Below are 25,336 nucleotides of genomic sequence, written 5' to 3'. Positions count from 1 at the left end.
TGAGTGACTAAAATAAATTTTAGTCATTTAAATTTAATCACTCTACTAGAGTTGCTCTTAAAAAACAGTCCACTCAGCGGCCTTGCCTGAACTGCCCTGAACGCCGGCCGGCTCGCTTCTTTTGCCGCTAGCTGCTATGGTTCTGGTTGGGGCCTTGGGGGTTTGTGTGCTCGTATGAATTGGGATGGAACAGCAGCTTGGCACTGGGGTTAGGGTCGGCCGTGGGGCAAGGCTGCTGAATGCTTTTGACGTCTTTGAGTTGAGGTTGAGCACTTGAAAAGCAGCAAGCCTTATGGGCTGGGATGGGATGGGATGCTTGCCTGTCCTCTCTGTTCACTTGTGCGCGCTGCCAATGGTCCATGCTTTGGCATACAACTACCTGACTGTTCCTGCATTCTTTACATAGGATCTGGGCATCAGGCCACTCCTATTGGCCGGCCCTGTTTAGTTTCCAAAATAATTTCTACAGTACCTATCATATCGAATTTTCGGATATATACAATATACATGAATCATTAAATGTAGTCGAAAAAATAACTAATTACACAGTTTAATCGTAAATGACGAGACGAATCTTTTAAGCCTAATTACTATATGGTTGAATATTAATTGTCAAATAATAACAAAATTGCTATAGTACTAAAATAAAAAAAATCGCTAACTAAACGAGGCTGAGATGGCATCAACACAAACACAACCGGAAGACTGATTTTTCGACCTAGCTATACCTACTAGTATAGCTATATAGAGTACTATTCACTTAACATGTCTTGAAATGTAAGATATTTTGGTTTGTCTTAAATCGCTTCGTTCTCAATTTGACCAAATTTACAAAAAATAGGAATAATAATATTTCGAATATCAAACGAGAAAAACTAGATTCATAACCACATATATTTTAGTAATTTAATTATTTGATGTGTTAGATGCTTACATTCTTATCTACAAATTTCATCAAATTTAATTTTATTTGGAATAAAGTAAAGTGCCTTAGACTTTCACAAGAAGGAAAAAAGGGAAATTTGGTTCTCTAGTACTGAAAAATTGTGACTTCCGTGAAATACCACAAAAAATGTGAGCCCTCGTAAAATACCATTGAAAGGTTAAAACATTACCTGGATGTAGCATTCCGTTAGTTTTTTTTTCACAAAAGGATTTTAGTCATATGTTTTGAGCACAAAAGCTAGACATAAAAAGACTCATTTGCCCTTGGCCCATACAAACCTTATCCTCTGCTTCGACCCCTCCCTGTTCGGCAGATCACCAATGCCGTGCTTTCCCTGCGACTTCCGCAGGCCATCGCTGCCACTACTCCACCCACCTGCGCCGGCGACGCCTCGCCCCCCTCCCGGACTGGCGCCGCCCTGCCCCTGCCCTCCCGGACCACTGCCGCCCAGTCCCTCCCGCGCGGGGTGCTGGCGGTGCCCCGCTCCGCCGCCCCGCCCTAGACGCATTTGGGCAAGCCCGCTTCGCCCCCCTCCCGGACCGCCGCCGCCTAGTCCCTTCCACGCCATCGCTGGTGGCGCCCCGCTCAGCCGCCCTGCCCTGGACGCATCTAGGCAGGCGAAGGGGGGTGCCCTGACCCGACGGGGGTGCTGTGTCTGCCCGCCCTCCAGTAGAGATGCATCCACCAGAGATCCCCTAATGGTAAGCATCAAATTCTCCCATCCCTTCCTCCCTCTCTTACTGCACATGGGTCATAACCCAATGATGATGCCATAATCTAAGAGAAGCCCAGAACTGTCAAGCCCATTTGCCGAGTCACGACCCAAGTGTAGGCCAAGGCCAAGACTACATAACAGTTGGTATATGCATATCCATCAGGCATCGAACAATCCTAATTCAGAAATAGAAATAGAAGAGGAAGAGCGTCTTCCTCCTAAGATTACCGAGATATTATGAGCACGTCCCGGAGTTGATCTCGCCGATGGCTACGAGTTGTTACAACATATTGTCATTGATGATGTTCTTTTTTGTTGAAATTAATCAAACATGAGCACTATGCTTCTTTTGCAACAGGTCGCAGTGCTTTTGTCTTACACCAAATTAGCACGAGCCACCAAACACCAGCCAGTTAGCAGTACTTTTATCTCACAACAAATCAGCACTAGCCACCAGTCATAGCCAGCCGAACAGAGCGATTATGTGATGTGGCTATTTTTATATGTAAAAACGGTTTGGGAGTATATATGTTCAAGTTAACAGACCTGCCGCTCAAATCTAACGGAATGCTACATTCAGATAATGTTTCAACCTTTCAGTGCTATTTTAGGAGGGTTCATGTTTTCAGTGGTATTTTATAGAAGTAGTAATTATTTGGTGTTAACAGAACTATTTTTTTTTTAAAAAAGACGTGTCCTGGAGTACGTATGCGGTAAAACGAGGAGAGAGCTAGCGGTTGTAGGACGCGGCCCTATATATATATATAGGCCGTAGGAAAGGAAAGATGAGGATTCCTTCTTGATGGGTCGCGCGCGGTGGGCCCCGCTGGGTGCATTCATGGACATGTCCGTCCGTGCAAGCGGAACAGTGAGTCAGTCCCGTCAGTCAACAGTAAATTAGTACCTTTCTCGACTGTCAGCTCCGCCAACCAGTGCTCGTACCCTAGACACTGTAGGTCGCCGCCGTGCAACTCCCATCAGCTATGGGCTATGGCCTATGGGCTGGGCTTTGCTTCGTACTAGTCCCCCAGACTGGGCCAAAAGAGAGCGTCGCGTTCTAGGCCTGCCTTGGAGGCCAGGATTTGAGATGAGTTCTTGGCTCATGCACGTATGATGAATCGATTCTCATAAAGAAAAAAAAACGTTTGATGAATTGATGATCCATTGGCTCAAAGAAAAGAAAAAAAATAGAAATGCTACCAAGTGCCGCCACACTCCCTATTCTTCTCTAGCTCTGCGCCTTGTACATGGGCCTCTCATCTGCAGTAGCTCTGTACATGACCGGAGTTGCAAAAGTGAATGAAGAAGTAAATAAAGAATTATAATTTGAAACGGAGGGAGTATTAGCAAATTCATGCAGTGCGACACGTCCCCTCCGCCGCCACATAAGCTCCCGCCAGATCCAACATGGCGTAAAAATAATACAGTGTATCCATCCTCTTTGATTTGTCCTGCATTTGCTAAACATCATGACAAATGGTAGGAAGGCCGGGCTTCCTTGCATGTACTCACTCCATCTACTCAGAGGTTTTGATTTATTTTTATTCTAGAAATATTTTAGCAGATATTTATATAATCAAAATAGAAAAAAATCTTTTATGGGAGGAAGGACTGAATTCCTGTTTGGCCCATATCTTTTCCTGTGAACAATTCTAAATGAAAATTTGCAAAATGGGACTGCAAACATTGACCTTTGAAGTTTTGCCATTGGACCCATATTTCATAGACAAATGGTCTCGTAGGGTCATTCACTGAGAGTGGCAAAATCATGAATAGTCAATGTTTGCAGTTTTAATATTGTATTTTTTTCATTTTCATTATGTAAATAAGGCATATTTTGGGCCAGCGCCCTTCATGCTTGTGGCCCACTAACCTTTTCTCTGCTCCGTTAGCCCAAAAGCATATTTCCCCTTTTCTTTTTTTTCTTTTTTTTTCAGTTTGGCATCAGAAGAACTCCAACAACTTGCGGTGGCAAGAAACGCGGAGGGGAGGGGAAAGGAAGGAGGGCGATCCAATCATCACTCCACCGGCGTCCCTGAGCGGCCAGGAGCCTACCACCGAACCGATCGAATTCTCGGAGGGGGCGATCTCCTCACGAATCGCACCAACCGAAACCCCGGTCGCCCCCGCGAGCCGGAGGATCCAAGATGAGTTTCTTGTTCGGGAAGCGGAAGACGCCCGCCGGTAAGACCCCTCCTTCCAATCCGGGGAGATTCGCGTTCGAATTCTGTCCGACTGATCGGTCCTAGCTGCGGTAGCTTGTTTTGTCTTTGTTTGGCGGGGGAGGGATTTCTTGACGTGTATAGGCACCAGCGATATTTTCGTGTCGGGCGGTTCAGGCTCTCGGTAGGATTTCTTGGCACAGGTCGTTAGGGAGTAACACGGCGAGTAGTCGGAGGATGCCACGAGGTTGAGATTTCGACCGTGTGGATTTCGGCAAGACTGTTTGTTGGAGTTGGACTGGCAGCTGAACTGTTATTCAGTTTAGATCTGTTGATGTCTTGATGAGGTCTTCCACCTCTTCCAATTCCTGAGCGGATTCAGTGTGTTTCGGAGCGTTTTCCATGATAATAATAGTCACTCGGTGCTTTTTTATGTTTTGAATGGAATGGACAATGGTAGCCTTACATTTCTTATCTGTGGCTTATGGTTTTTGATGTTTGTGATCCTTAATTTCTTTCAGAGCTCTTGAGAGAGAACAAGAGAATGTTAGATCGATCCATCAGGGAAATTGAGCGGGAGAGGCAAGGATTGCAGGCCCAGGAGAAAAAGCTCATCACTGAGATCAAGAAAACAGCTAAAGAAGGCCAGATGGTATGAACTTGGTACTTTTTGGAACTTCAAAGTCATATTCTGATTCTGCTGTTACTATCATTTTTTTAGAATAGTCCCCTACATTTCAACTTCCAATCATATCTGATGATATAATTTTGTAGAAAATATTTATATCCAACAGTTGCGATGTGTGGGGAAACATTAAGATATTTACCTATTTTCATTTTACCTTACGACCTGAAAGTTTGGTTAGCCAGAGTTAGGCAACACACAACTATGGTGTACCACATATTTTCATGTCATAGACTCATTTCACTCACAAGCTTACAAGACCATAGCTAGCTCTTGAAGGCCAGCTTAGGGCTCAAAAAGTTCTATATTAAATTATCAAGTAGTTACTTCAATGGCCTAGTAATATTAACCTAGAAATCCTTGCGTCGATGTCTTGCTTCTTGTAGTTTATTAAATGTACATGGAAATTCAGTGTACGTGTTGCAATTTCATACATTTTTCCTGTTGTGTTTGCGTGCTAATTTTTTGTTACTGATATAGGGAGCTGTCAAAGTAATGGCCAAAGATCTTATTCGTACCCGGCATCAGATAACAAAGTTCTATCAACTTAAATCCCAGCTCCAAGGAGTTTCTCTAAGAGTTCAGGTAACCATGTGTTTTGTCTTATCCTCTCTCTATATTGATGCCTTAATCACCTTACCAAATATTGCTGTGATGCTGCGGTAAGTCATCTTCAGTTTATGTTGGTCTAGTGATGTACCAGTGTGGTACTTTTATTTTTGCTGTACCAAACTGCCATATGTTTTCTATAGCATTGTATTGTCCTATTGTGTTGTTAGTTAGTTGTAGAAAAAACTAACTAGAAATTCACAATTTTGTATGATTAAATTGATCTGAAGTAGTCTCATTTTCAATTCATTAAACCTTACAAAATAGCGAAACGGTTTCATATACGATTCTAATTTTCTAACTGAAAACTGTATATTCTGCATTTTGGCTGAAGACCTGAAGCTAAAATGTTAAATTTGCTTCTTATGCTTATGTATCTTAAATTTTGCATTGCATCCATTTGCCCTTCTTAACATTTTAGTTGTGCAACTGTTGCAGACACTAAAATCAACTCAAGCTATGGGTGATGCTATGAAGGGTGTTACAAAAGCAATGGCTCAAATGAATAGGCAGCTAAATTTGCCAGGATTGCAGAAGATAATGCAAGAGTTTGAACGACAAAATGAGAGGATGGAGATGGTGAGCGAGGTGATGGGAGATGCCATAGATGATGCTATGGAAGGAGACGAGGAAGAAGAAGAAACCGAGGAGCTTGTGAATCAAGTGCTTGATGAAATTGGCATTGATATCAACCAAGAGGTGAGTTATTTTGGGGTTTTATCTTCTCACAAGTCATGAGTGCATACTGGAGGTTAGAGCGTAGATTGGTCTTCTAAATGTACCATCCTTGATTAAGCCAAGAGGTTGCATAGGATAAGACCATGAATTTATGGTCCTCTGCTGTGCCTACTAGTAGCGAGAATATTTCTGTCCAACCTTTCAACTCTACCTGAGGCAGAGAGGACTGTGGTTTTCTCTTTAATTACGTAAAGGAAATAAAATTATGGTTAATGGTCTCATCTTCAGGATAGCTTAGTATTACCATCCCAATTTTGAGGCAGTTCTTTGGGGGATATATTTAGTCTACTATTTTGCTCACTTGTATCAGGTGGTACCGTAATATTATTTGTCCTACCCAGTCTCATACAGTTCCTGGTTTTACCTTTCGAACAATTATCCAGTGCCAATATGCATTTTTGAATCTGCTTCCAATTATTTTAGGATTTCCAGATCTTTGCTCAATAAATATTATATGTACATTTTAGAAATAGCTCTACCATTTGTTTTTTGAGAAATTTATTACATCCAACATTGGATAAGCTAGGAATAATTGAAATAAGCAAAATCAGAACCATTTTGATGCTAAGTCAGACTTTAAAAGTAAGTGCCATTATGGCCAACTGCTAGGTCGAGACTGATGCTTCTGGGTCTGCATGGATTGATGTTTGATGGGAGAATACTGTATATAAAATCATCTTCCGTATATTTGCAGCTTGTTGGAGCCCCATCAGCTGCTGTTGCTCAGCCTGCTTCTGCTGGAAAGGTTGCCCAGGCTGAAAGCGCCGGGAACGCTGACAGTGGAATTGACGCCGATTTGCAGGCAAGGTTGGACAATCTGAGGAGAATGTAATTTCCGCGTGAGGCTGCATTAGCAAAAGAGTAGTGCCTTGTAGCACCGTTTCCTGTGAATGTGAAGGAATACCCACTGAAACAAAATTTACAAGCCAGCGTGTATGTTGAAACAAATGAAGTATTCAATATGCCAGTAAGAATAACAAGTGTATATCTGCAAGTTTGTTGTGCTTGAAAAGTCGATATTAATCGTTTCTCCCCTTCTGAATCCATGAAGGATTGTTGTTTGCAGATTTGGTATGTCAGGTTGCTATAAACTCGAGTTCGAGTCCAAACTGGCGATCTGCAAGCTGTTGTTACATGCACCGTCATCATTGTACAGCAACAAAAGCTGGAGTGCTCGCCCCGTTAATGAAAAGCAAAACCTGGCGGGAGGAAGACACAGATCAGGTGGAGGGGCACGGGCGTTCGTGGTCCTCCGAACCCTGTCCGCCGTGGCCAAACTTTTGCTTTGTTAGATGGTGGGAAGAGGGAGAGGGAAGAAGGGGCTATGGCGACCATTTGTAACATCCAACCCATGGGTCAGATTGGAGTACCATGCATGAGGTTTGGTAGCTTAAGAATTGTCCCAAATGGAAAGTTGAGAGTGAGATGAGCTAACTTAAATATCCAACTTTAAGAAGCATTGCAACCTCAAGTTAATTCTTTTATATGAAGCGAGGACGAAAGCATAAGTAGATTGTAACGTAGGTGTTGCGGGCGTTTAAGCCGAACTTAGGTAAACTGGTTCCTGAGCATGCGTGGGCACGTTAGCCATGGTGAACAAAAAAACTAGAGATTTATACTCTCTCTTCATTAATCATAACTACAAAAAAACATGTTTCTTCTTCTATTTTTATGCTATTTTATTTTCGTGTCAAACTTTGGGGGCAAGAATTGACTTAAAAAAAGAATTAGAATTTTTGGTGTGGCTTGCTTCATCAATAGAAATTGTACAAAAAATACTTAAATTTGACTATGTTTGCCTAAATTTTTTGAATAAGACGAGTGGTCAAACTTGGGGTTAAAAAAGTCAAACAACCTATAATTTGAAACAGAAGAAGTATATATTAATTACGTGGATCTATATGTTTATTTCGAAGCTGAAAATTGGGTCGCCGCAGGAGTAGTAGCGCTGGATTGTCTCGGGAGAGAGTAGTTCACTATCACTAGTCTCTCATCTTTTGTTGTTCTCGTTACGTGTAATACAAAACTAAACTGCAAGGGGTACACTCTAGCGCGTTATAAAAACTCTCTTTTTTCTATCTTAATACAAAGATGCGCAATTCTCTTGCGATAAAAAAATATGTTCATTTCGAATCTATTCTTATTATCTACAAAATCTTAAATCATTTTGCTAAACTTTTTATAGTCACGCGCGGGACGCACTCACGTACATCTATGCTAGTCTTGCAATAACAACATGGCGGCCTCGGGCGCGTGTGACATCACAACCTTGTGATATCAATCTACAACCGCGTTTGCTATCGCAATCGGGCACAACTTAACTCAAGTATACATGAATCGATCTCAGAGCATCTCCAAAAGCTTTTGTATCTTGGGTGAGTTTTCTAAAAAAAAGAAAAGGAAGACAAAAAATTTCTATCTAACAGAAACTCTATCTACCTCGTCTTCTATCCTCGTTTTCTATCCAGGGGGTGCCGCTAGTCATCTTTGCCTAGCGCTGAGCGCTAGCCATTCCTTTTTAGATTTTAAAAAAAACTATTGGATTTCATCTTTTTTTTGCTAGCTATTTCATTTTACATAATATTTATATCAGGATTTTAATAACTATTTATAAATACAAGAGGTCTTGGAGATGCTCACATATGTCCCACGCCAATCGGACCCGTCCCACGCCAATGGGACGCCTCTGGATGATGATCGACAGAAAAGCAACTCCTCGATCGATGATTGATGAGGAACAAATCTGAGATAATAACCACCAGAAAAGAAAATCAGGGAAGGTTGTTAACTTATCGGAGGGCCAAAGCACTATAAATACACGCCGGCACCGTCACGTAGCATCCAACCATTCCACCAGCCGCGCAGCGAAAATGGCGACACGCACGTCGCCGCCGCCGCTGCTTCTCCTCCTCGCCGCCCTCGGCGTGCTCTTCTGCCACGCCGCCGCCGTCCACAGCCCCGCCGCCGGCGGAGCAAGGGCCGCCACCGCGGCTGCCTGCCGCGGCGATGACAGCACCAAGGTCAGTGCTCATATCGACACGCGGGCTTTAGCAATCTGTTGCACCGTCGTCGTCGCTAGCTACTTCATCTTCATCCGGCCATCAGTAGTTCGTGCGTATCTGATCTGAATCTCTTGTCGCGCGCGGCCGGCGTGCAGGTGTACGTGGTGTTCACGGAGAGGCAGCCGGCGACGGCGGAGCTCCCCGAGGCGGAGGCCGGCGCGGCCGTCGCGGCGTTCCACCACGACATGATCGCCGGCGTGCTCGATGACGACAGGTAAGTTAGTTAGTTGGTCGTGTTCATGCATGCGTACAAGTACATTTGCTGCAGTTGTTCAATCGATCTGATGATGACTTGGTGATCGAGTTGCTGTGTTCGTTCAGTTCGAGTGCGGCGGACCGGGTGGTCTACCACTACTCGAGGAGCCTCCATGGCTTCGCGGCCAGGCTCACCGACGACGAGAGGAACAGGCTCGCCGGTAAACATACACAAGCTAGATCGAATTGCATATTGGTTGCAGCAACTTCTGTCTTAGATCCAATCTACATACACTTTCAGTGAATTATTTGCAAGTGTAGATCAATCTACCTGATCCCTCTTAATCAAAAACGTGCTCAGGCACGGCCGCGATAAAAAAAGAAGATCTGTCTACCTGATCATGAAGTTTGATCATTGTCTAGTGTCTAATAATACTAACTACTAGCTGATTGTTGGATGGAATGTCAGGCATGGATGGCGTTCTGTCCATCCACGAGAAGGTGGTGTACAGGCCTCAGACGACGAGGTCTTGGGACTTCCTCGGCGTGCCGCTGCACAACGACCGCACCCGGCTCAAGTTCGAGAACGACGTCATCATCGGCATGGTGGACACCGGCGTCTGGCCGGACTCCGAGTCCTTCTCCGACGATGGCCTCCCGCCGCCGCCGGCCAAGTGGAAGGGCGTCTGCTCCAAGAACTTCACATCCTGCAACAAGTACGTAGCAGCTTTCTATATATCATTTTTGCATTGATCCATCACACATTCTCATCATCGATCGCATGCAGCAAGATCATCGGGGCGCGGTCGTACTACGGCGGCAACACGACGCTGTCGGTGCTGGACCGGGAGGGCCACGGCACGCACACGGCGTCGACGGCGGCGGGCCGGGCGGTGGCGGGCGCCAGCCTTGGCGGGCTCGCCGGCGGCACGGCCCGCGGCGCGGTGCCCGGCGCGCGGCTGGCCGTCTACAAGGTGTGCTGGGAGGACGGCTGCGCGTCCGAGGACATCCTGGCGGCGTTCGACGACGCCATCGCCGACGGCGTGGACGTGATCTCGGCGTCCCTGGGCTCCGCCGTGGCGCTCGACTACCCCGCCGACACGCTGGCCGTCGGCGCGTTCCACGCGGCGCGGCGCGGCGTCGTCGTCTCCACCTCCGCAGGCAACAGCGGGCCGGCGATGGGCTCCGTCTGCAATGTCGCGCCGTGGACCATCTCCGTCGCGGCCACCTCCACCGACCGCAAGATCATCAGCGACCTCGTCCTCGGCAACGGCCGGCGCGTCGTGGGCACCGCCATCACCGTCTTCCCCAACCTCGGCAAGCAGTCGTCGCTCCTCACGGACCCCGGCGGCTGCGACCACGACCAGCTCGACGGCAAGAGGTACAAGGGCGCCGTGCTCCTCTGCGGCGAGGATGCCTTCATCAGCACGGAAGCCATCAGCCAGACGGGCGCCGACGGGGCCATCGTCTACAGCTACGCCGACCAGGACAAGGACACCGCCTTCTCCTTCGCGGTCCCCGTCGTCATCGTCTTGGAGAAGGAGTTCAACCACATCGTCGACTACTACAACAGCACCAGGTCAGCCGCCGCCGCCTGCCGGCGAGCCGCCATGGCCGCCGCCAGCCATGCATTACCTTGCTTTGATTTCTACTTAGCCGCTCTGACATGCTATTTGTTCGCCGCCGCAGCCACCCCATGGTGACCGTGAAGAAGAGCGTGACGGTGAAGGACGCGGCGGCGCCGAGCGTCGCGGAGTTCTCGTCCCGGGGCCCGAACAGGGTCACATACGGCGTCCTGAAGCCGGACATCAGCGCCCCGGGAGTGGACATCCTGGCGGCGTGGACGCCGGCGGCGAGCTTGTCCGGCAGCGAGGTCGACTCCCGGAAGGCCAAGTACAACATCATCTCGGGCACGTCCATGGCGTGCCCGCACGTGACGGGCGCGGCGGCGTACGTCAAGTCGGTGCACCCGGGGTGGTCGCACGCCGCCGTGCTGTCGGCGCTCATGACGACGGCGATCCCGATGGGCTCCGGCGAGCCGGAGGCCGAGCTCGCGTACGGCGCCGGGCAGGTGAACCCGATGCGCGCGCGGTACCCGGGGCTCGTGTACGACGCCGGGGAGGACGACTACGTCGGCTTCCTCTGCGCGCAGGGCTACAACTCATCGCAGCTGGCCGCCATGACCGGCCGGAGGGCCGCCGCCGCCGCCTGCTCGGCCGCCGCCAGGGCCGGCGCCGTCGGCGACCTCAACTACCCGTCCATCGCCGTGCCCGTGCTCAACTACGGCGTGGGATTCGCCGCCGAGATCCCCCGGACGGTCACCAACGTCGGCCCGGCCGACTCGGTGTACCGCGCCACGGTGACCACGGTGCCCGGCGTCGAGGTCGCCGTCACGCCCGACGAGCTCGCGTTCAGCGCTGGCACCAAGAAGCTGAGCTTCAAGGTGAGCGTCTCCGGCACGCTGCTGCCGGCGAACGGCACCATGGGCGCGTCGGCGTCCGTCGTCTGGTCCGACGGGAGGCACCATGTGAGGAGCCCCATCTACGTGTTCCCTCATAAACACGTCATGTGAGGGAGTGTCATTAGGATGAAGAAGAAGAAGGTCATAGGTTAGGTAGAATTATAGATTAGCTAGCTTGGTGCCATTAGAAAGATCATAGGTTAGAGCGTGGTGCTATTAGCAGAATCAATTCTTTGGAGTCATTGAAACAATTATTTTGATTTGTCACTTCCTGAGTGACAATGAAGTGCAGGGATTAGAAAGTGGTTTCCTCAAATTTGATTAAATTATACTATTTCAACGGATCTATTCGATCTTGTTTCTAGGAATGTTTTTAGCCGTTGAAATAGGATTTGCTTCGTTTTGTTTAGTTTGTTTATTATACTGCGTTTTGTTCTCGGCCAGGGACAGGTTGTCCCTGCGTTTCAGGAACCATTTAAGCTCACTGTCATCTCTGAACTGAGATCACGAAAGTAACCGAATTAATTGTGTTACGCTTTTATAAATTAGTTCAGGTTTTCTAACTAAACGAAACCTAACTTCAGGCCTGTTGAGTACACCTAGGGCTTGTTTGGATCAGCGATTTAGATTTACTAAACCGGATTTTACTCACCTGCCACAAGTTTTTTTTTTGAGGTACCCAACTAACACGGGAATAAACCATATAATTTGTTGCACCACACAACTAATCGATAGTCTTCGCTAAACACCATCTCAACAAACTAACTAAAAGTTCTCAAATTTCTCTTAAAACACATTTCACTAATATTGATTTTATTTCTTGAGATCCAACCATAAACGATTCTCTATATGAAGTGATTGTATGGTTAAAAAGTGATTCTCTAAAAATAAACTTCATGCACCCATCATCTTAGTCCATTGCAGAGTCTCACTTAAAAACTGCTGATCAGCACAGCTCCGCTTATCTTAGCTCTGTCAAACAGACCCCTAATATGATATCGTTGCGAACAGAATACAAAGACAACTGCAAAACTATATACAGCGCAGAACACAGGGATTCAAGATCAACTTAACTTTTTAACATGTCTGGCTCGTGTCAGAACATGCAAATAGAAGGTCAGCTAAAGCACCGGGTTAGAGCCAGAGTAGCACAGACGAAACCGTTGGTTTGCATTTGTTCTCAACCGTGCCTACAGGGCTGCAAATTAGCATAACTTACATCCTGGATGTAGTACTAACTGGATCAATTATGGTCCACACCAGAATCGTAGTGCACAAACAATATATCTGAATGGTTCTATAACTATGCGGAAAAAAATATCTAGTACAAAACACTATAGCTAGGATAGTAACAACCTCAAACTTCTAAAACAAAGCCGCAACCTCAGCACCTTCCCACCAGTACAATAAGCAGGACGCCAGAGCATCATTTCTCTTTCACTGCCGATGCATGGTAATTGTCCAGTTCAGCATCAAGATCTGCCGCAGATAGGGGCGTGCGGTTCCGGTCCTGCCCTCGGCCTTTCCCTTGTCCGCGACCACCACTGCTCTGACTACTGCCTCCACCACGACCATTGCTTTGAGGTGCTCTTCGCAGAACACCTCTTTGGTTTTGAGGCACACTGCAAACAGAATGACCAGAATGTTATGACTACATGGTGGGAATAACACCAGTGATGCATGCAAATATATGCTGTATCATCTATCATGGATGGATGGATGGATGGATGGGACCCATTGTGGGTTAGTACCAAAATTGCAACAGACAGCAGGGATGGAAACGACCACACCAGATGGCTGTGTTGCACCGTCATTGTACATACACTTGTGTGACCAAATATATGTAGCACACAAGCTATCAAGGTCCATGCCATAACTAACATTCTAACAATATAAGAAGCAGTGAAGCACCATAACAGCTACCATAGGAGGGAAGAGCTTCTAAAATGCATGGTATATACAGGTTAACAGTATTCATTCTTGTAACATCCTTAACCAGCACACAACTCCCAACTGCATGCAAGTTGACATGTCGCACAAACTTTCAAGGTGAATGCGCCTGGTAGGGATAGTACTGTTTGCTCTTGGCAAGTTGAATATTTCCTACATGAAGTAGCTGCTAGAGCATTTGCCTGGTGTACCAACTCTAGTGACCTATATAGGCTATAAGAATGAACCACCTGTGGTGTTTGATGGATTTTTTTTTTCATTTGGCTTGAGATGGCGCTATGGACCTATGGTTCCAGTTGTGGTGAATACAAAAATGAAGGAAACAATTATTTCTACTGCAGGAACCTGTCTTATGATACTGTGGTACTACAATTCTACACTAAACATATATGTTCTTCAGTGGAGGGATGGGGCAACAGTGGTAATGGGCTTGCTGTATACCGGATGGGAGTACATGGAGAAAAACTGGCATTGCCATTTCTAGTTTTCACTTTCCAGCCTTGCATAGTGATGCATGTTAACAGCATTTCCAAATGTAAGAAAACATACATTTTTAAAATCAATCATACAGGCCTCAAGCAAAATTCACAAAAGATGCATGTGCAAATTGTTGGGTGATCAGAACGCAGTTGCACACCTAAATAATCTTGTTCCATCGCAGTGCACGTACAAATAATTTATAACACTCAAAGCAAATGACTGGTTGTATATACTTCCTGACCAGATAACCCAGCCCCTCAATTCCAGCATGAGCCATGATAAAATGAAAAGGTCCTGTTGCTTCTTATAGCACAATTCTAACAAAACAAGCTTAGAAATGCACTAGCGGGTAATTATAAACAATGGACAGTTCTATGAAGGTATTTAGTTAAATCTTGCATTTGTTTATTTCAGGTCCGTTACTCTGTTCAATTATCCACAGGTACCCCCCCTCCCTTTCTCAACACACAAAAAGGCTGTTCTGCCTCCCATATCTCTCGCAATAGACATAGGACATTTCATAATATTCTCACTTTTATTATGGATTGAAGTTCCCTAATAAAGAGACGAATAATTAGAGCCATGTTCATAAACAGGCCGAAATAGCCACATAACTCATCAAACAATTCTAAAAATATTTGATTATCTGAACATGACGAACAAAAGCACAAGCTATATTACAGGCCGAAATAGCCAGATAAAAAAATTAAGCATTTTTTTCTAAATATGGGTTGATTGTTTGAAGTCTGAACATGACGAACTAAAACATGAGCTGCATTACAAGAAACATAGCAACCATAACACTATAACATAACATTTCTAGCCAACTGCTATAGTGCTTGCAAATGATATCTTCTTACTATCTTAGAGCAGTAGGATAAACAAAATAGCTGTAGAACTGAGAGTAGGGGGACATGATGTCAGTAAAACTAAATGATAACCTTGTTAAATTGGTCTGAAGTAAATACTTTTGCACATTTCCAAACATCATTGAATGCATGAGACTGAAACAGCCAACATTCCTGCAGTGTAGTGGTAAGCTTCCCAGTTGAGGAAGACACCAACCAGGGTTCAAATCCTGGTGGCAGAAAAAAAAACTCGCTGGCAACCCAAAAAATAGTGGCAGGGCACCAGCCTGTGGCACCTGTGGTTGGTTTGGTCCCTCCTACCAGGGGGTAGTTGCAATGATCACTAACATAGTGGGTCGTGGTTGGCCCAGGTTACGGTGCGGCCCTATGGGGTGAAGCCTGGGTTAAGGGGTTTTCTCGCCTGGCTTGGCTGAGGTTTCTTCTTAGTCCAATGCCGTGGGGGCGGTCTTTTCCCCACTGGTCAAGGTTTTTTTATTGGACTCAAACATCTATTTCTTTGCAGATTCACCCACTCCATCATTTGACCAAAATCCAAATTGGTTTCGATGCAGCATGCCTTTAGTACTACTCCCTTAGTCCCAAATCATTAGTCGTTTTGGGGTTTCAACATTCATAAGTTTTGCTATACACCTAGACATAACATATATCTAAATGCATAGCGAAAACTATGTACCTAGAGAAGCTAAAACAACTAATAATTTGGGACGAAGGGAGTATCAAGTAATCTTATCAAAAAGTTTACTCATACAAGTTTTTGCACCCCCAATGCAAGCCATAAAAAAGCGTAATTAGCACGGACTGAAAACGACAGATAACAGAAAGAATTTGGTGTGACTAACCTGCTATGGATATCATTATAGTTCTGCAAAGGACGGTTGTGTATTACTGGTGGCATGGGAGGTGGTTCGGCATTGTTTCCGATGAGCTCTATGTTCATTGGCTTCCCATCAAGTAGAACGCCATTGTATCTCTTGATGGCATCCAAAGCATCCACCTTCCTTGCAAAGACAACTTCCGCAGTTCCCTAAGAAAATGAAGGTTTCAACGAAATCCACAACAAGAAAATGCTAATAATAGTGAAAGAGATAGTACAATCAACAATAAACCTTGGATGTCCCATCTTTGTCATAGTTCATTGAGTAACGTTTGAGCTCGCCAACCTCCGAGAAGAGTTCCTGATGAAACAGAACAACATAATAGATCAGCTGCAATCACATCAATCATGATTATATGCTCAGAGAAAAAGCTAAGATTTAGAAAAGGTTAACAATGAATTTGCAGAAATTAATTAAGTATGACATTCAAAAGTATGTGTATGTACATGTGATTTATGTAAGCATTTAGAATGTTAAATATACATATAGGCGTGAGCCATACAACCACCCAACCAAGAGAGCAAGAGCCTTATGTACCAGAATACAATAGGAAAGGAAATGAGAGAATTCATTTCAGATTCCTTTCTACTCTCCCAAGCATGTTTTCCTTCATCCCCTTGCACCCATTCCCCAAACCAAAGTCAAGCACAAGCCAACCCAGTTGAAAAAGCTTAAGGGCATCTAGCATAGTCCAAACCACAGGAAATTAGTGAAATGTCATTCCTCCAATGACTGAATGTCACCAAAGGTTCAAAACAAAAGCATTACAACAAACAGCTAAGACTACATCATTCAAACAGAATTTGGCAGTGATAGGACTTAGTACGGCTAGATTGCATTCACATGATGACATGAAAGTACAGCGTCTCTGAGCTCACTTAATAAAACAAACAGGGAGACTATGTCCTTCAGAAACAGCACGATATATAGGACCGAACCAACTGCCGACTTGTTTAGTGAACTGCCAAGCAACAGGAGAACGGGTAGCACCTGGACATCCTCGACGGTGACGCCGGCGTCAAGGTTGGAGATGTGCAGCTTCGTCCCCGTCTCGAGCGACCTCGCGGCGGCCGGCTGCGGCGGCACGACAGCGGCCATGGCGGCGATGTGCTCGGAGTAGACCCCGTAGGGCGAGTCGGCGGCGGCGGCGGCGCGGTGGGCCTGGGTGGGCACGGGCCGGCGCCGGCAGCGTTAGGGTTTTCGGGCGGAGGTGGGTGAACCCGGGGGTGGGGGGGGGGGGGGGGGCAAGGAGGGCGCGGGGCGCGACGCGGCGTACCTTGGGGGCGGCCGGCGGGTAGGGCGCCGCGCGGGCGGGCGGCGGCGCGCGGCGGGCTGGCCCCGACGAGGAGGCCGGGTTGGACTTGGGCCGGGATTTGGACTGCTTGATGAGGTCGTCCAGGGACATGTCCAGGCCGCTCGACATGGCCCCCGGCGGCTGGAAGGGAACCGGCCCGGCAGCGGGGGGACGGCGGCGACGTCGCTGTGCTGCTGCTGCTGCGGCGGCGGCGGCTGATGTGAACTGCGGGCGAGGGCGGGTGGCGGGTGCGGGTGTGGCACACTGGCACGAGCTCCCTTCCTTTCCTCGCTATTCGGAGTGAACGGGCTTTTGCTGGTGTTCACGTGCGGGCTTGCTAGTTAGCGCGCGCGCCCCAGCAGCCAAACTAACAAACGATTTCGAACAGGGCAAAATTTTCCATTGTTGGATTCCGTGTCGTCATTTTCTTTCCGTTTTTTGCTTCCGCAGACAAGCAGCGCACCTAATAATCAGCGCGCGCCAGCCGCCAGGAGTCGTACCACGCTTGTTTCCTTTCCAAATAAATTTCTTTCTTTACTTTTAGATAGTTAATTCTAATATATGTGTTCCAACTTTTTGAAGACAAATATCAAGTGATATTTTTTCAACGTAGCTACAAAATAACATTTTTTCAGCATAACTTTTATGATACTTATAATGTTTACACATAATTTTTCAAACCAACTATTTATAGGATAATCTTTTAACACGGCAGGGACAAATTGTACGCATAATTTTTTTTAGTCTTCTAACTAAATGATAACTTTGAACATAACTTTCACTAAAACTTCTTACACAACTTTGGGGCATAAGTTCGTCGTAAGCTTATAAAAATACAACTTATCGAGATAACTTTTTCTAAAAAGATTTGCAGAGGATAATTTTTCAGCACAATTCCTATGGAAAAATATAATTAGGAAGACTTCTCGGACAATTTTTTCCAATTTTGGAACATTATAACCTATATATATAATTTGCAAGTATAATTTTTTTGCACATCTTCACTGAAGCCAGATTCTTATCATGTACTTTTTATGATGTACATAACTTTTATGTATATTTTTTTCTTAACAATTTGAAATTAATGTTTTTTAGCACAACTTTCACAGTGCATACAAAATTTAATGTGTAGTTTTCTAAAATAACTTATAGAGGATAACTTTTTAGCACAAATTGTACGAAGATGTTATCCGAAAAATTTCTCACACAACTTTTGTACGCACAAATTTATCATGCAACTTCCAAGCACAAAGTCTTGGTATAATTTTTTAGTATAATTTCCATATAAAAGTTGTCAGGAAAACTTCAGACATATAGAAGGTAAAAGAAAAATCTGGAAAAAAACAACAATTATGGAACGTAAAGGAAAAAATGAAAAGAGAAAATAACGTCACTCACGTGGGGTGGGTGAAAATTAACAGCGGGTGGGGACTGCGCATCGTGGGCCACGAAAACCTGCATCGTGAGCAGCAAACTTGGTCGGAAGAAAAAAGAAAGTAGAGGAGCGCTCCACGCTAGAAAAATATGAAAAAGGAAGGAGGCGCTCCCGCGTGTCAGATCGATTGTTGAGAAATGAGAAGCAAAGCAGCGCGCGATCCTCAGAATGGAATCGCGGTTCACGTGCCACTTCAAAACCACACTACTAGGTTAATTTGCCAAAAACCCTACTAAAATCTTAATTTTATTTTATAAAAGACACTTGTTATTTGATTTAAGCGTGGTTCGTTTATTTCGTGAAATAAGGTTTAATATGAAGGGAGTGATTTTCTACCAAGTATTCTATCCTTTGCGTCTATAATAATTACAGGTAACCGCTCTCGGTAATACGGGAGATTGTCCGAGTAATATGAATGATGGGTATGAGATGAATTGTTTGACATTTTGCTTCTCGGAAAAATAGTTTATTAGATTGCTTATAACCACTTGCAAGGGACATAAAATTTTATGAAATATAATACTTTTTGGTATGACAGCATGAATAACATTGCACTTCACCTGCCCTCATGTATGTTTCTTTTTTCTCGTTAGCATATTGCTCTATAACCCGTACATGGTTCGAGGTATGAGATAATATGTTACATTATTGCTTTATATAAAGCTGGGCAGCTGGCACTTATATTTTCCCACAATATGAATCAAATTACCATTCTCTTATATTGGTTTTTTTTTGTCCTTTTACTTTTTCTTTGTTTTATAATCTTTTACACCTCTCGTATTGAATTTTTTTTGTATTTTCACTTTAGTAGATAAAAAATTAGAAATATAACTATTGATCCCAACTGAAATTGAATTGACAACAAATCCTCAGTCAGCTAACTCCCAAACCTTAGGAAGAAAGAATTTTACCTATCGGATTTTATGCAAAACCTGAGTCAACCTTTCTTAGAAGTTGGGCTCTAGGCAAGAAAAAATAGAATTGTAGCTGTGCCAACAAGCTAGACTTGGCATCTTATAGAGAGCAATTAGACAGGGAAATGGAAGACGTGGTGAAGTTCTAGATGGCTATTTATTTTCTTGATAATGTACAAGTGGATGGCCTGCATAGCCATTTTGTTTTCCTTATAAAATTTGGATTTCGTAAGGAAAATGTGCTTGTAGTTACGAAGCAAAACAATGTGCTTGCACTTACACAGCAAAACAATGTCAATGTGCGAGTTAAAACCAAGCGCGATCCACAACGGTCAATGCTCATGATCTCACCACATGTTCGTGCAATGAAAGACCAAACTTTTCCTTCAACTTTTTTTCGGAAAACCAATGTAATAAAAACAAAAGAAAATATGCAAAGCAGCATGCGAAGGAGTGGGACTGCATCTTCCCTTCCCCTCGATGTATCTGACCATCACTTGCCCCTGCATTCCTCACTGGATTCGCAGCCGCGCGTGTACTTGTTGGCGACGTCGCCGGGGCGGAAGAGCGCCCTGTCCTTGCCAGGCTCCTCGTCGGCGCCCATGGCGTGGTAGTCTATCGTCCCCTCCATGGCGGCGCCGCCGCTCAGGAGGAGGGCGACTACCAGGAAAATGCCGAGGACGGTCACGTTGAGCTTGGCTCCTGCCATGCTTGGTGCTTATTCTTTGCTTGTGTAATAATGGAAGGAGAAGAGAGGGCCCTGCTGCCCTGTCTTATGAAGCAATGGGTGGTGCATCCTGCAGGGGATGGGTGGAGGAGAAGGTATTCAGGAGGTTTGCAGAATGGATGGTTCTTGGCTTCGGTGCATATATACAAAGAATGGCGGCAGAGAGATGTGCTCAAAGAAAAGCCAGCATTTTCTTTTCTAAACTTAAGCTCCCAGTGAAAGGTAGGAGAAAATGTTTTGGGCAAGACTCACTCTTGACCACCCATGAGATGAACTCACCAATGTTTCCTGCAAATATATCTTTTCCAGAATGAGTTATACCTTTCACTTAGCATTTGTTGAGAATAAACATCAGCGTGTCAAACTAAGGGCTTGTTCGGTTGCACCCGGTTTCATTCCGGGCCCGGAATGATAAAAACAATAAGAGATATAACAAGAGACCCGGATTTATTCCGGGTCGGAAACTACTTGCAACAAAATAAGTTCATAATAGATATAACAAGAGACCCGGATTCATTCCCCATCTCTAAACTCATGGATTGATTCCGGGTCTCTTGTTGTATCTATTGTGAACTTATTTTGTTGCAAGTAGTTTCCGACCCGGAATAAATCCGGATCTCTTGTTATATCTCTTATGTATCATTCCGTGACCGGAATGAAACCGTATGCAACCGAACAAGCCCTAATTGTAACAATTCAGCAAGCATTTTGATAATCACTAGGGCAAAGTTACGTGTATATATTGATTAGAAATGAAACGGTCTCACAATAGATTTGCTGTTCTGCACACACACCAGAACATTGACTCGCGACCGTTTGCATTTCTACCAGTGTTACAGCTAAAATTGTGCACAGTGAAACACAGAAATCTGAACCCAAGCAATTGCTCACGAACCACGTGATGATAGCCAGAGAAAAGGGTAAATTACAAGCATGGTATCACCACTATCTTATCCTCCGTGTGATAACATAACCCACTCAGGAGTTAGGACCCGCAGCATGCTGACTTCTGTGGTGTTGAAGCGTCCTCAGGTCTGTTAATACTGATCGTACGCTCCTAAACCCACAGAATGACTTAATCGTTAAGGTTCGACGAAGCAGATCGTTAGTTTAAAAGGAAGAACAAGATTGAAGTTGCACCTCTGGCTTCGAGTCGGTTTCCGCTAGCCTTTGCTTGATATCTCTTGCTATTGAAAAGAAAACCTGCTCCACATTCAAGTTGGTCTTTGCACTCTGCAGAAACAGCAATCACGAGGCACACCATCAAGTTCTTTCCTTCAAGTTAGAATAGGTGTAGGGTTAGCAGCAGAAATGTCAAAAACTAACTAACCGTTTCAAAGAACTTGATGCCGTACTCGTCAGCAAGAGCCTGCCCTTTAGATGTTGGTACAGCCTGTATTCAAACAATAGGGTCATTCAAAAAGGCAAGGCCATGAATATACACATGATGACCATTAGACGTGCACTAGTTTATCACATGAAGTTACATTCATTACAATCACAAAAGAAGATCCATTTTTCATCTTAAACTGAACATTAAACTACACGAAATCTCAAATAGGAATGCAGAATAAGATGGACAGGAAATGTGAGAGACAATAAAGATGAACAGAAATACCCGTTTGCTTTCATCCATGTCGGCTTTGTTGCCTATCAAAATTTTATTCACATTGTCGGAAGCATGTTGCTCAATATTCCTAATCCAATTTCTTATATCTGTCAAAAATAACAACATGATCAGTTGAGGGAACCAACTATATTGAAGTATTGAGTGAAGTTGAAGAATACATACTGTTGAACGACGACTCGTCAGTAACATCATAGACGAGCAAAATGCCCATTGCTCCCCTGTAGTAGGCTGCATAGTCAAAAAGTTTACAATTTCAGAATATTTTCACCACAAATAGTTCAAAAACCAACTTAGTTCCACTCCACAGCAAAGGAGGCATATTGTGTACCAGTTGTAATAGTTCGGAAACGTTCTTGGCCAGCAGTATCCCAGATCTGCAACTTTATGCGCTTACCATCAAGTTCAATTGTTCTTATTTTGAAGTCGATCCTTTTTGAAGAATAAAACAGAAAGTATTTTAGAACCATCCAAATAACGGCATTCGTACGAAAATAATGATCCACTCGTAAACAATTTTTTTTACACTTTAACAGCACTTACCCAATGGTGGTGATAAAGCTAGTGGTGAAGGAGCCATCCGAGAACCGTAAAAGGAGACAACTTTTCCCAACACCTACATGATGTTTACTTTAAGTTAGTTAGGTCATTTGTACTAAAATGATTAGGAGCCATTAATTTTGGGACAAACAGAGTAGTGCATGTGAATCCACGAACAAGCAACAATACCATTACATATACCATGCCAGAAGGCCATAACAATCAACAAAAAACTGCAGAAATTATAGCTATAAACAATACATATGCATAAATATTGAAGGAAAAGGGAACAAAATTATTAGAAAGTAGGGAAGGCAACAGGTATCCAAAATCAGGGTACTCTTTGTATGCAAGAAATGAGAACGCATTTGATATATCATACTAAGACTGGTCTTGTTAGTGTGTAAACCCACGTCTGATTCAGTAGCATTCCTCGTAAGATATGTAACCAACATCATGCCACTCTTTTCACCATGAAATGCTACCTGTACCACAATACCGCTTGGACCACTGTAATGTGAACAGGTCACTCTAGACTCTAGAGCTTCCTCAGGAAAATAGTTTTTGCTGCCTAACCATACTTGCTAACAACACTAACAAAGTTGAGCAGTAAACTTTACATATCATGAGAACTCTCAACTCTGAAAAAAAAAATCCCATCCATAATGTTGGACAGGTAATACATTACCAGCCAAGTTTTTGAAGGTTACGTAACAGATGAAAAGACTTTCCTTTCTTCTCCTAAGTGAATGCTACGTGATAGTACTTCACAGTTTCATCCCTTATGGAAACAATGCATGCCACAAAAAAATTCAGAGCAACAGATGGAATATACACCTAGTAATCAACTAATCATATGTTTTGCTTCACCGAGCAAGGTTGGTGAAACATCAATCGTTAGAATTGGGAGCTCATAAATACTGTAGAACTGTACTAATAGCAAGTACAGTAAAACCGACAAAATAAAAGAGTGAATACGCATTTCTCGGCAACAGATATGCCAAAAAGTACACCTTTTGTGCCTTGTACCATGTGCCAAAGATAATATTATTATTTTTATCAACAATAATTAATTTGGACTATAATTACCAAAACCTCCAAAACTTTTCCTAGAGGTTTTGCACAAATTAACAACATAGCCATCGCTAGGTAATAGCAGTAGCTATACACAATAACATACCACAATTTAGAACTGGGCAAGGAACTCACGATCATATCATATGCTTACTGACTCATTTTAATTCAACAGCACCAGTAATGCTTTCATGATTGAATGGTTGAACCCATGTGCATAAGAAGCTACTCCCTCCGTTCCAAATTATAGGTCATTTTGGCATTTCTAGGTGCATTGTTTTTGCTATGTATCTAGACATAGGTGTGTATATCTTACCTAGGTGCCTAGAAAAAACTATGTATTTAGAAAAGTCAAAACGACCTGTAATTTGGAACGGATGGAGTACAAACTAAAAGAGGGAAAATATCCAGGTGAATAGCCAGACATACATAAAAGTAAAAAGACAGCTATAAAATATTTGGCACTTCCATTACTGAATACTAAGGCCACTAACTATTTCAGGTAGACAGTTACAAAGGAATGTTTGCCATCAAATCAAGCACTAGCAACAATCACGAATCATCTGGAATCGAGTTATTTCAATCCTCAGTCACTCTTACTGCAGTAGCTAGAGAGTGCTAGACCAACAAGCAAGATAAGTCATGATTTGCATTTGCGTGAGCTTGGATGATCACTTCGTCATAAATTTATCAGGGTGCCATCGCCAAAATGACTGATCAGTAGTGACAACCCCAAACCCCATTCCACCGCGACGTAGGAATGCAACGCGCTGTTTCACCTAATTCGTAACTGCCACGTCATCATCGAAACAGCGCGGGCTTTTGGCTGGCTCCCTCTACCCCCTCCCGGATCCCCCGTCCCAACTCCCAACACAGGCATGCAGTGCAATCCAGCCGAACAGGAACTGAATTCGAATTTCGCGTTCAGAACTCGCTCGAGTGAAATCGAGAGGTTTGAGTGGTGGGGGTCTTTTGAAAGCCACTGACCGCTGTCGCCGATGAGTAGCAGCTTGATGAGGTAGTCGTAGTCGGCCCGGGCCCTCGCCGGTGGCGCCGCCATCCCGGACCCCTGACGAAGGCTCCGCACCTCCCCGCGCGCGGCCGCGAGCCCTACCCAAGCGGCCGGAGCGACCGCCCGCGGCAGCGAGCGACCTCGTCAGATCCGGGCGGGCGGGCGGGGCCGCGCGCCGCGAGCCGGATCGGGAGGGGGGCGCTTCCTCGGCGGTCGGGGCGGCGCGGGAGCGGTGGAAGTCACCTGGGGGCTGGGGCGGAAGCGGCGGCGGAGCGAGGCGGCAACTGCGGGATCGGTTGCGGCGTGGGGGGAGAGAACGGAACGGAGGAGGTGGCGAAGTGGTCCACGGTGGACTTTGAGCGGACCGCGTCACGGCCACGTGGGGAGTGGCGCTGTTCCACTTCCACGTCCCCACGTGTCTGGCCTAACTTTTTTTTTTTGCGAGAAAAAATAGTCTGGCCTAACTCACTCGACACTTTTTTTTTCCTTTTCTTGAAGGAATGAATCACTCGAGACTTTTTTTTAGGGAAAAAACTTCATCCACGGTCCACATGCTTATTTGTAGCCGAAGCCGAGGATGCTAAACTATCCTCTTTAATTTGACTTGCTAGCCTATTTAGCATTTGCAATATATTCTCGATGTTCCAATTTGTAGTTTGTTTTAGAGCTTGTGGCGGTGGGTGAGTACCGCAAATAGAGATTCATGAAAACTCCCGTTTAGATATTCGGTTAGTGGTATAATACGCCGTAGGAATGCACCTGTGCAACGGGTGAGAGGCGGAGCAGTTTAGACAGATTCGGACCACTGTAAGCGTAATATCTTGCGTCCTGTGTAGTGCCGGTCGATACATTAGATCGGATTGCTATGATCTATCTTACATGTTGCCCATCTATTTTATTTATCGCCTTCCTCCTGAGTCTTGGAGAGTGAGAGACTTACCACCCTAGGTGTGAATGCGACGTCTT

General features: G+C 44.9%; 4 protein-coding genes across 4 annotated transcripts; 2 read left to right on the top strand and 2 right to left on the bottom strand.

Annotated features, from left to right (window-relative positions):
- The first annotated feature begins 3,596 nt into the window (after positions 1-3,596).
- LOC120666748 (vacuolar protein sorting-associated protein 2 homolog 1) lies at positions 3,597-6,899 on the top strand. Its single transcript, XM_039946674.1, has 5 exons — positions 3,597-3,845; positions 4,345-4,475; positions 4,989-5,093; positions 5,556-5,816; positions 6,550-6,899. Exons 1-5 carry the CDS (start codon positions 3,809-3,811, stop codon positions 6,685-6,687), a joined length of 672 nt encoding a protein of 223 aa, XP_039802608.1. The 5' UTR covers positions 3,597-3,808; the 3' UTR covers positions 6,688-6,899.
- Positions 6,900-8,725: 1,826 nt separating this feature from the next.
- LOC120695096 (subtilisin-like protease SBT4.9) lies at positions 8,726-11,913 on the top strand. The gene is made up of 6 exons (XM_039978411.1): positions 8,726-8,875; positions 9,013-9,131; positions 9,239-9,333; positions 9,582-9,828; positions 9,900-10,691; positions 10,802-11,913. Exons 1-6 carry the CDS (start codon positions 8,726-8,728, stop codon positions 11,682-11,684), a joined length of 2,286 nt encoding a protein of 761 aa, XP_039834345.1. The 3' UTR covers positions 11,685-11,913.
- Positions 11,914-12,707: 794 nt separating this feature from the next.
- Positions 12,708-17,329, bottom strand: LOC120666740 (THO complex subunit 4B-like). The gene is made up of 5 exons (XM_039946664.1): positions 17,024-17,329; positions 16,738-16,908; positions 15,979-16,047; positions 15,712-15,896; positions 12,708-13,195 (listed from the first exon to the last, which is right to left on the bottom strand). Exons 1-5 carry the CDS (start codon positions 17,168-17,170, stop codon positions 13,000-13,002), a joined length of 768 nt encoding a protein of 255 aa, XP_039802598.1. The 5' UTR covers positions 17,171-17,329; the 3' UTR covers positions 12,708-12,999.
- A 3,494-nt stretch (positions 17,330-20,823) lies between these two features.
- LOC120666732 (ras-related protein RABE1c-like) lies at positions 20,824-24,729 on the bottom strand. The gene is made up of 8 exons (XM_039946654.1): positions 24,346-24,729; positions 22,288-22,360; positions 22,076-22,176; positions 21,910-21,975; positions 21,736-21,833; positions 21,448-21,510; positions 21,258-21,350; positions 20,824-21,174 (listed from the first exon to the last, which is right to left on the bottom strand). The coding sequence occupies exons 1-8, from the start codon at positions 24,416-24,418 to the stop codon at positions 21,103-21,105; spliced, it is 639 nt and encodes a 212-aa protein (XP_039802588.1). The 5' UTR covers positions 24,419-24,729; the 3' UTR covers positions 20,824-21,102.
- Positions 24,730-25,336: the final 607 nt, after the last annotated feature.

The sequence above is a fragment of the Panicum virgatum genome, chromosome 2K (assembly GCF_016808335.1).
Source record: "Panicum virgatum strain AP13 chromosome 2K, P.virgatum_v5, whole genome shotgun sequence".
Classification (NCBI taxonomy): Eukaryota; Viridiplantae; Streptophyta; class Magnoliopsida; order Poales; family Poaceae; genus Panicum; species Panicum virgatum.
Note: the sequence above shows the minus strand (reverse complement) of the source record. Positions and strands in the feature narration are given on the sequence as shown.